This window comes from Littorina saxatilis, linkage group LG11 (assembly GCF_037325665.1).
Source record: "Littorina saxatilis isolate snail1 linkage group LG11, US_GU_Lsax_2.0, whole genome shotgun sequence".
In the NCBI taxonomy this organism is placed as follows: Eukaryota; Metazoa; Mollusca; class Gastropoda; order Littorinimorpha; family Littorinidae; genus Littorina; species Littorina saxatilis.
This window is the reverse complement of record NC_090255.1, coordinates 700,066-711,167: the sequence shown is the minus strand read 5'-3', so window position 1 is coordinate 711,167 and position 11,102 is coordinate 700,066. Positions and strand designations below refer to the sequence as shown.

Below are 11,102 nucleotides of genomic sequence, written 5' to 3'. Positions count from 1 at the left end.
TCAACATTTTCATTCAGAGCCTATTTAGTTAAATGTAAATGTATCTGCATATGGGAGTTTGTGTACAATCATTATTTATTGCTCTCTCTCTCTCTCTCTCTCTCTCTCTCTCTCTCTCTCTCTCTCTCTCTCTCTCTCTCTCTCTCTCTCTAATGTATAATACATATTCTGTACAAAATTTAAATGAAAAGCCGTACCACAAAGTTTTTCAAATTTGGTTGTGATGGTTCACAGTTACCTGAGACTTTCTATGTTACACAATCAAACAAAAAGACTACAAGACAACAAAAACTCACATACAAGTAAAATTTCCTTGTATGATCATTGTGGGAATTAGCTTTCTTTTGGGATATGAGGCCTCACAAATGAAGAGATTCTCTCTTTTAAAAAAAAAATAAATAAAAAAAATAAAAAAATTAAAAAATTAAAAATTAAAATAAGTATTTTTCATTCCAGTAATGCCTTTAAATACCTTACCTACTTTAGTCCTCAATTGTTTAGTATATATTCTAATTCCTAACTTTTATTTTTAATTTTATTTATGTTACTAAGTTAAATGAATGCTTTCTTTAAATAAAATATTAGGAAATAAATTAATAAAATCAGATATCATTTTTTTTTAAACATGCAAAATGGAAAACAATATAGTATGAACAGAATGAATAACCCTAATCCTTATTTGAACATCCATAACATAAAAATTCAAATTAACTACTCAAGGTAAAAAGATAAAATTGTAAATGTTGTATACAGTTATATATATTTTTTCAGCATTTTGTCTTCATTTTTTTTTCTGAATGTACATATCCTTTTAGATGGAAAAAAAAGAACAGTAGAACTTCAGGGGAGGCAATCATCTATGCAATTAAAAGAGCAATATTGCAGTTATTTCCCTTGATTTGTGTACATACGGGCACTTCCTGTTTGAATCAGTGCGAGATTGGGGGACCAGTAGCAGCTTTTAATGACACATTATCTGCAGAAATACCACACTTATTTTCAGTCAAATGATCTTTTTGAAAAGATAGAAGGTTCAAGGAGTAGAAGATGCATTTGGATACCAGCACTGAGAAGAAATTACAGCATGATGTGTGTCAGGAGTTACTTCAGCTGTCAAACCTGAAACCTCTGACAGAGTGTTTGCCGCCATATATTGGAGTCGGCCGGCGGTTGAGATGATTTGCTGACTGGATTCAGTCAAACATTGGTGAGTTCCATCGTTTTCTTTAAAGTTAATGAGGAATGAAGGTAAACTTATTTGCTTAGAGTCATGTTTTTTTGTAAAGATGGAAGAATTCGGGAATTATTCCTTGTCCAATGCATTGTCACTTTTTGTCAGTAACTCAGTTAGATTTAGAATTTGCACTTTGGCTTGGCCAGTATTTTCGAATGGTTGTACACAGAATACTGTCTTTAAAATAGTTTTACTTCAAGTTGGCTTGAAGGGTTTTGCAGAGCTTTTGTGTGAAGTAGAGTAGATAGTCAGATTCCAATTTACTGCAAGGATTGGATATGTTCAGACTCTAGTCTAATCAAAAGAAAGAGAAAGGTTTTTAATCCATCGATGTAGTACACTCATTGTACAGAGGCGGTAAACTTTTTATCGTCAGTATTATTGTGATTACTATGAGTATGAAGCATTAGCTGTTTCGTTCCACAGTAGGCTGCAAATGTGTTTTTAGAGAAATGTTTGAACAGCATTTTTTTCTGCAACTTTCAGTTACTAGTCTTTTTAACTTTAATTTAAGGCCTGGACCACACAAAAAAGAAATGTAAGTTGTAACTTATTTTAACTAATAGGCCTAAGCTGCAATACAGTGATTCAGAACTATTCTTCTGGAGAACTATTTATTTATGAACTATTTCTAAACTTCATAGTTGTTGATCAGGAAAACATTACATTTTGAGAGCAGTTTGACATTTTAAATTTAATGCACAACAAGAAGGGCAAAGCCCATACGACTCACATGCTTTACACATTTTTCCTACCAAAATACATGTGACCTTGACCCAAGGTCAAGGTCATCCAAGGTCATGCAACACAAAGCTGTTAATTCAAGACATAGGAAGTACAATGGTGCTTATTGGCTCTTTCTACCATGAGATATGGTCACTTTTAGTGGTTCACTACCTTATTTTGGTCACATTTCATAAGGGTCAAAGTGACCTTGACCTTGATCATATGTGACCGAATGTGTCTCATGATGAAACCATAACATGTGCCCCACATAATTTTTAAGTTTGAAACAGTTATCTTCCATAGTTCAGGGTCAAGGTCACTTCAAAATATGTATACAATCCAACTTTGAAGAGCTCCTGTGACCTTGACCTTGAAGCAAGGTAAACCAAACTGGTATCAAAAGATGGGGCTTACTTTGCCCTATATATCATATATAGGTGAGGTATTGAATCTCAAAAACTTCAGAGAAAATGGGAAAAATATGAAAAATAGCTGTTTTTTAGGCAACATTTATGGCCCCTGCGACCTTGACCTTGAAGCAAGGTCAAGATGCTATGTATGTTTTTTGGGGCCTTGTCATCATACACCATCTTGCCAAATTTGGTACTGATAGACTGAATAGTGTCCAAGAAATATCCAACGTTAAAGTTTTCCGGACGGACGGACGTCCGGACGGACGGACGGACGTCCGGACGGACGGACGACTCGGGTGAGTACATAGACTCACTTTTGCTTCGCATGTGAGTCAAAAATGACAAGTAGCAAAACAAATTTACAAGGAATTTAGTATTAAAGTAACATGAGTTTTTTTGCATGTCACTGTTACTGTTAGTGTTGATAACTTAATAGTAATACTCAATATTAATACCGCTAGCACCTATTTGTTAAACTACTCAAATCTCTTAAATTAAATAATGTCCAATTTTCATTGTAATTTTGTAATTAAGTGTATTATAATTTGTGTGTGCAGGTGATGACCAGTGCCACTCACTACCAGGAGCTTGCTGCCTTATTCTGTGTCAAGGATATGGACCCGCCTCTTTCAACATGCAGAAGTTTGTGCAGCTGATTTCCTGCCTTCTTGAGTTATTCGGTGCCAAGGACAATGGAGACCCACCCATTTCAACGTACACAAGTTTGTGCAGCTGATTTCCTGCCTTATTCTGTGCCAAGGAAATGCCAGATCCACCCCTTCAAATGTGCAGTCAAGCTTGTGCAGCTGTATTTCCTACCTAATTCTGTGCCAAGGACATGAAATTGAGAGATCCACCCCTTTCCACGGGATAAAAGTTCAAATCTTTCTCTACAAACTGTGACCTGACTGTGACCAAAAGCTTCTTTCTTTACAAGGCGTTACCCGACTCGGTGCCAGTGTTTGAAAACTTCATGTGATTTTGGGAAAATGTAATTTAATGCAACAACAAGAGGCGAAGCCATCAAGGCTCACGTAAGAAATCGACAAACAGTAACACAAACTCAATCACTCCGTCACACATACACACACACACACACACACACACACACACACACACACACACACACACACACACACACACACACACACACACACACAGTAAGCATAGGTGAAACTATGCAAGAAAGCGAGACCCTGGATCTGCCAAGAAGTCTCGGCCCGCTCACAATAACAATGACCGAGACTTTCAGTAATTCCTTTGCGTGACGTCTAACCCTCTTACGTCATACTGTGACGTCTTCAAATAGTTTCTATCACACACGTCGAACACTTTTGACCGAGACTGACGTAATCCATAGACTCGGAAATGTTAAAGTTTCTACCACAGACATACACACATACATACATACGCACGCACGCACGCACGCACGCACGCACAGACAGACAAAGTTTATCATCGCATAGGCTACACTTACGTGAGCCAAAAAGTGCTTTAATGCAATGTGGTGTGCAGAAGGACAGGTGCATATTTCTCATAAACTCTTATTAGTTAAACAGGGGTGAAGAGAGAAAAAATAGAAATAGACTCAGAGTGTGTGTGCCTGACTGCGTTTATATTACAGATCTATGACTAATGAGGTTAGATTTTTTTTAAAGGTTTTTTTTTATTTCATAAGCTATAAGGAGAATAAAATATTGACTTTAACATTATGCCTTTGACTGAGTTTGATATGTGCATGTCCAGATTTCTGAGTTTTCTATGCATATATTGCAATTATAGGGAAAGTACTTATAATTATAGGTTTTCTTTATTTCCCCATTATAAGTTTTGATTTTAATCCTTATAAGTTCTTATAAGAACTAAACAGGCATTCCTTATAAGTTTTATCTCATTTGCATGTAAAATACTGAAATTTATAGGGATTTAATATCGGTTCCTATGATTATACAATTCCCTATAAATGTCAGGATTTAAAATGCAAATGAGGCAAAACTTATAAGGAATGTCTGCTCAGTTCTTATAAGAACTTATAAGGATTCCATTATAGGAACTTATACCAAATCCCTATAAATGTCAGGATTTTAAATGCAAATGAGGCAAAACTTATAAGGAATGTCTGCTCCGTTCTTATATGAACTTATAAGGATTCCAATCAAAACTTATAGCAGCTAATGCAAAACATATAAGTTTGTTTTTGCCCATCCCTATATTTTCCTTATAAGTTTTACCTCATTTGCATTTAAAATCCTGACAACTCTTATACCCTTTTATGGCTATAAGTTTCTATAAGGATTTGCCTTATAAGTCCCTATAAGTTTTCTTATAAGTTCATTTCGTACGGGTGAGTAGACGAAACAAGAATCATAAATCATGATTTGGATTGGGTCAGACCAGTGCGCTCTTTGCGCAGATATGTGTGTGTTTGTGTGTGTGTGTGTGCATGTGTGTATATGTGTGGGTGTGGGTGTGTGTGCATGCAAACGTGCATGCATGCGTGCTTGCATATGTGTGTGTATGTTTGTGTGGGTGGCAGTGCGTGCGTGTGTGCGTGCATGTGTGATTGTGAGTCTGTGTGTGTTTGTGTGCAAAATGTAAGTGGTTGTCTATATTTCCATGCATTCTAAAAATGTCGATTCGTTCTGTGGCAACACCTGACAAACATGTGAGTACGTCAGCATGTCGATCCGCTCTGTGGCGACACATGACAAACATGTGAGTACGTCAGCAGCACACTACTTTATACCGGCACACTACTTTATACCAGCACACTACTTTATACCAGCACACTACTTTATACCAGCACACTACTTTATACCAGCACACTACTTTATACCAGCACACAGCACCCTCTTTTTCACACCTCCACAAATCAGAGAAAATCAGGTTGTAACAAGGGGGGTACATTCATACAGGTCATCAACAGAAAATCATGTTGTAACAAGGGGGTACATTCACACAGGTCATCAACAGAAAATCAGGTTGTAACAAGGGGGGTACATTCATACAGGTCATCAACAGAAAATCATGTTGTAACAAGGGGGTACATTCACACAGGTAATCAACAGAAAATCAGGTTGTAACCAGGGGGGTACATTTACACAGGTCATCAACAGAAAATCATGTTGTAACCAGGGGGGTACATTCATACAGGTCATCAACAGAAAATCATGTTGTAAAAAGGGGGGTACATTTACACAGGTCATCAACAGAAAATCATGTTGTAAAAAGGGGGGTACATTTACACAGGTCATCAACAGAAAATCAGGTTGTAAAAAGGGGGGTACATTCATACAGGTCATCAACAGAAAATCATGTTGTAACCAGGGGGGTACATTCATACAGGTCATCAACAGAAAATCATGTTGTAACAAGGGGGGGTACATTTACACAGGTCATCAACAGAAAATCAGGTTGTTACAAGGGGGGGGTACATTCACACAGGTCATCAACAGAAAATCATGTTGTAACCAGGGGGGTACATTCACACAGGTCATCAACAGAAAATCAGGTTGTAACAAGGGGGTACAATCATACAGGTCATCAACAGAAAATCATGTTGTAACAAGGGGGGTACATTCACACAGGTCATCAACAGAAAATCATGTTGTAACAAGAGGGGTAAATTTACACAGGTCATCAACAGAAAATCAGGTTGTAACAAGGGGGGTACATTCATACAGGTCATCAACAGAAAATCAGGTTGTAACCAGGGGGGTACATTCATACAGGTCATCAACAGAAAATCAGGTTGTAACAAGGGGGTACAATCACACAGGTCATCAACAGACAATCATGTTGTAACAAGAGGGGTACATTCATACAGGTCATCAACAGAAAATCATGTTGTAACAAGGGGGGTACATTCATACAGGTCATCAACAGAAAATCATGTTGTAACAAGGGGGGTACATTCACACAGGTCATCAACAGAAAATTATCATTATTATAGTGAGTATTTCTACGCACATACCCTCCCAGAGGGAGGCTCATGGCGTTTACAATATGCCGTGTGAGATGGAATTTTTTACACAATATATCACGCATTCACATCGGCCAGTAAATCTCAAGTGTGTTAGGCGAGTATATACTTTCACGGCCTATTATTCCAAGTCACACGGGTATTTGGTGGACATTTTTTATATATGTCCATACAATTTTGCCAGGAAAGATCCTCTTGTCAATCGTGGGATCTTTAACGTGCACACCCCAATGTAGTGTACACGGGACCTCGGTTTTTCGTCTCATCCGAAAGACTAGCACTTGAACCCACCACCTAGGTTAGGAAAGGGGGGAGAAAATAGCGGCCTGACCCAGGGTCGAACACGCAACCTCTCGATTCCGAGCGCAAGTGCGTTACCACTCGGCCACCCAGACCACATGTGAAAAAGCAAGGTTTTAAATAAAAGGTGGCTTCCACTGACTATCTACATTTGTTTAAAGTCATGCACAACTCTCCAGACGAAACCATCATCAGGACTTCTCAAAAACGGCAAAGGTACCAAAAAATTCAAAAACCACCAAGGCCCAAAAACAGACCTCAGATTCTCCCAAAGAGAGTGACTGTATCGCTTCACTCCTGTGAAAAACTCGTAACTCGCCTGTCCCCTCCACAGCAGAAAACACTGAAAGATAAAATAAAACAGACCGGCGGTAAACGCCATAAAGTTGAAATACGCAAACAAGACCATGGCGACGATGTTGACGGTGATGTAGCCGTAGTACCAATGCCAGATCAGCCAGGGCGGCAGAAGGCGGTAAAACTCCAAGCTGAGAATGTCTGCATAGTGGTTGCTCAGGTACGAGAAAGTGACAGAGGTGCTGTAAAGGGCACCGATCGCGGTGTAGAAACAGAAGACGATAAAGTAGCGCTGATTGTGAAACCCGACGCAGCATCCGCCGAAGAAGCAATGGTGGTCACGCTTCAGCACACACACATCGCACAGCGAGCAGTGCTTGGCCCGAGGCGGCCTTGAAATCTGACACGTGCGACACACCGCAGTTTCCTCCCCTGATTGGGGCAGCATAAAGTTGTCTGCCTTGAGGTGGGAGCGTGTGCTGTAATACCGCAAGCAGGCAAAATTCAGCAGCAGAGAGACAAAGACGAACACTGCGGCCAGCCTGCGGCGATGCATGGTGTCAAGGTCATTCTTGTAGACGTCAGGAATGGTGACCAGCAGCCCGATGGCGAGGGCGCCGAGCAAGAGGGCGAAGAAGTAGAGCATTCCCGCCGCGTTGAGCAGCCACAGCTGCCATCGCCACGATATCCGGCTGAGCAGCGACATAATTTCTGCAACAGTCATCATTGGGTGCAACAGTCATCATTGGGTGCAACAGTCATCATTGGGTGCAACAGTCATCATTGGGTGCAACAGTCATCATTGGGTGCAACAGTCATCATTGGGTGCAACAGTCATCATTGGGTGCAACAGTCATCATTGGGTGCAACAGTCATCATTGGGTGCAACAGTCATCATTGGGTGCAACAGTCATCATTGGGTGCAACAGTCATCATTGGGTGCAACAGTCATCATTGGGTGCAACAGTCATCATTGGGTGCAACAGTCATCATTGGGTGCAACAGTCATCATTGGGTGCAACAGTCATCATTGGGTGCAACAGTCATCATTGGGTGCAACAGTCATCATTGGGTGCAACAGTCATCATTGGGTGCAACAGTCATCATTGGGTGCAACAGTCATCATTGGGTGCAACAGTCATCATTGGGTGCAACAGTCATCATTGGGTGCAACAGTCATCATTGGGTGCAACAGTCATCATTGGGTGCAACAGTCATCATTGGGTGCAACAGTCATCATTGGGTGCAACAGTCATCATTGGGTGCAACAGTCATCATTGGGTGCAACAGTCATCATTGGGTGCAACAGTCATCATTGGGTGCAACAGTCATCATTGGGTGCAACAGTCATCATTGGGTGCAACAGTCATCATTGGGTGCAACAGTCATCATTGGGTGCAACAGTCATCATTGGGTGCAACAGTCATCATTGGGTGCAACAGTCATCATTGGGTGCAACAGTCATCATTGGGTGCAACAGTCATCATTGGGTGCAACAGTCATCATTGGGTGCAACAGTCATCATTGGGTGCAACAGTCATCATTGGGTGCAACAGTCATCATTGGGTGCAACAGTCATCATTGGGTGCAACAGTCATCATTGGGTGCAACAGTCATCATTGGGTGCAACAGTCATCATTGGGTGGAACAGTCATCATTGGGTGCAACAGTCATCATTGGGTGCAACAGTCATCATTGGGTGCAACAGTCATCATTGGGTGCAACAGTCATCATTGGGTGCAACAGTCATCATTGGGTGCAACAGTCCTCATTGGGTGCATTGGAGGGTGCAGAGAACAATCTTTATCTTAGAAAAAAAAATCTGAGTTTTTTTCCTTCTTTTCTTCTTTCATATAGTTTTGTGACTATTAACAGAAACAGGAAGAAAACCACTGAGAAAGTATGTCCTACAAAAAGAATGCAACATCATGCAATCTGGGCATCTCAAGTATGATCTGTGCGGTTTAAAAATGTACAGCAAATTCCCCAATTTGATGCAAAATCTTAAGCTAGAACGTTGATCCCTTTAAAGCCAAATAAAAAATATATGTTGGTTTAGGGTAACCCGACTGACCCTATTTTTTCCCGCCGACCCTAAAATATTTTTTTTATTTCTAAAATAAACAACCAACTTTTGGCACATTTTGCGAACCATACCACTAAGGGAAGTAACCTCCTAAATTTATTTAAAAATTTATTTTTTAAAAAGCCGACCTACCGACCCTATCTTTTTTGGTCACGTTATCCTAAACCAACATATATTTTTATTTGGCCTAACTGTGTTTTTCAACAAATGATCTTGCTTGTGGAAACTGTGTGGGTTACACTTTATTGTATTAAATTTTAAATAATAACTTTAAAATGGCAAATCACATGCTTGTGTGAATACGGGTTTTGTGTGTGTGTGTGTGGGTGTGTGTGTGGGTGTGTGGGTGTATGTGTGATAGATTTGCTTTTACTGATGTTTTAATTTGGTTACATATTATATATGTTCGTTGAGTTTAAGAGTCAGCCACAATTCCTACCCCACACCCTCATCACATTCATAACACATGCAGCAGAAAAACACCTGTAGTATCCCTTTGAGAACACATACATGTACATACCTCCTTGGTACAGCGGAACTTTCTGCTAAAAGAAGCACCAGCATCACTTGCTGGTTACCTCTTCAACACGCCGACCGCTTCAACACGCCGACCTCTTCAACACGCCGACCTCTTCAACACGCCGACCTCTTCAACACGCCGACAGCTTCTCACGTCAGTTGTCTGCATGCATCACTTGCTGGTTACCTCTTGAACACGCCGACCTCTTCAACACGCCGACAGCTTCCCACGTCAGTTGTCTGCATTTCTTTTTTTCCGCCTTAAGAATAAAACAAAAACCTAAACTTTAAAGACGCAAGTATTTGATATATATATATATCTGACATTTTGAATGCAATGTTCATTTCCTGATTTGGGCATACACTCAAATTTAAATCTAAACTGTGATTATCTTGGTTTGAAATTTATAAACAAACCATGATTGATTCTTTACCATTGTGTTTGAAATTGCAAACTGTATAAACTAAGTTCTGCACGCTAATTCAATCTTGTATCTATATATATAGCTTCAATATGATACTGGCCACCTCTGTGAATATAGGTGACGACATCTCATGTTAGCCCAAATCAGGAAATAAATATTACATTCACAATGCCTCTCTCTCTCTCTCTCTCTCTCTCTCTCTCTCTCTCTCTCTCTCTCTCTCTCTCTCTCTCTCTCTCTCTCTCTCTCTCTCTCTCTCTCTCGCTCCCTACTCTTTTTCTTACACACACACACGTAACACACTCTCTCTCCAACAGACAGACATGCAGATACTGAGATAGACAGACGTACAGACAGACAGACACAGGCACGCACATGTATGCACGCACACTCTCTCTCTCTCTCTCTCTCTCTCTCTCTCTCTCTCTCTCTCTCTCTCTCTCTCTCTCTCTCTCTCTCTCTCTCTCTCTCTCTCTCTCTCTCTCTCTCTCCTGGAACCATGTACGGGCTGCTTTCCCGAATCAGCCACCGCACAACAACAGTCCGTCCCATACCTTTGCCCATGAGCTTCCTAGCTTTACCTAGTCACAGTGCAAGTTGAGACATGTCACATTTCAACATCACCATTTCGTGTTCACGCTGGGCTCCTTGAGTCTTCTATCACAACAAAACTGGTAACACACATTACTGCCTCAATCACATGCGATGACACGGACAATGGAGGCCGACTATATCACACAGCCCCTAAATAGCCACACGATTAGAACACTTGAGCAGACAGACTGCCATTTTCCAAGGGAGGTTATTCTAAGGTTCAGCGTTTCGCAGACCTCGAGTTATCTCCAGTTGAGTGTGGTATCTTCAGTGGGCGTCGTCCGTGTGTCATAATGTGTGTGCGTGTGTGTGTGTGTGTGTGTGTGTATGTGTGTGTCAGTGTCTGTGTCTGCGTGTCTGTGTAGAGCGATTCAAAGCTGCTGTCCGAACGATTCTTCATTAAACTTTACATACACTGATCTTCATCCAGATTCGTCCCCAGAAGATATATTTTTTATTTCAAAGTTCAAGTTCTCTCTCTCTCTCTCTCTCTCTCTCTCTCTCTCTCTCTCTCTCTCTCTCTCTC

The 11,102-nt window shown here is 40.6% G+C and overlaps 1 protein-coding gene and 1 long non-coding RNA gene across 3 annotated transcripts; one reads left to right on the top strand and one right to left on the bottom strand.

Annotated features, from left to right (window-relative positions):
- The first annotated feature begins 846 nt into the window (after positions 1-846).
- Positions 847-4,030, top strand: LOC138979366 (uncharacterized). The gene is made up of 2 exons (XR_011460002.1): positions 847-1,207; positions 2,931-4,030. It is a non-coding gene; the product is annotated as an uncharacterized lncRNA (long non-coding RNA).
- A 692-nt stretch (positions 4,031-4,722) lies between these two features.
- LOC138979365 (palmitoyltransferase ZDHHC22-like) lies at positions 4,723-10,770 on the bottom strand. Of its 2 annotated transcripts, none has more exons than XM_070352071.1 (3): positions 10,537-10,770; positions 9,559-9,817; positions 4,723-7,663 (listed from the first exon to the last, which is right to left on the bottom strand). In XM_070352071.1, the coding sequence occupies exon 3, from the start codon at positions 7,656-7,658 to the stop codon at positions 6,801-6,803; it is 858 nt and encodes a 285-aa protein (XP_070208172.1). In that variant the 5' UTR covers positions 7,659-7,663; positions 9,559-9,817; positions 10,537-10,770; the 3' UTR covers positions 4,723-6,800. The 2 variants fall into 2 exon arrangements, with proteins under 2 accessions (XP_070208172.1, XP_070208174.1); XM_070352073.1 differs by having other exon boundaries at positions 10,564-10,770.
- Between the last annotated feature and the right edge of the window lie 332 nt (positions 10,771-11,102).

What these genes read in the sequence shown, in the direction of transcription:
- LOC138979365 (XM_070352071.1), bottom strand. Translation starts at nt 7,658, where the DNA reads ATGTCGCTGCTCAGCCGGATATCGTGGCGATGGCAGCTGTGGCTGCTC.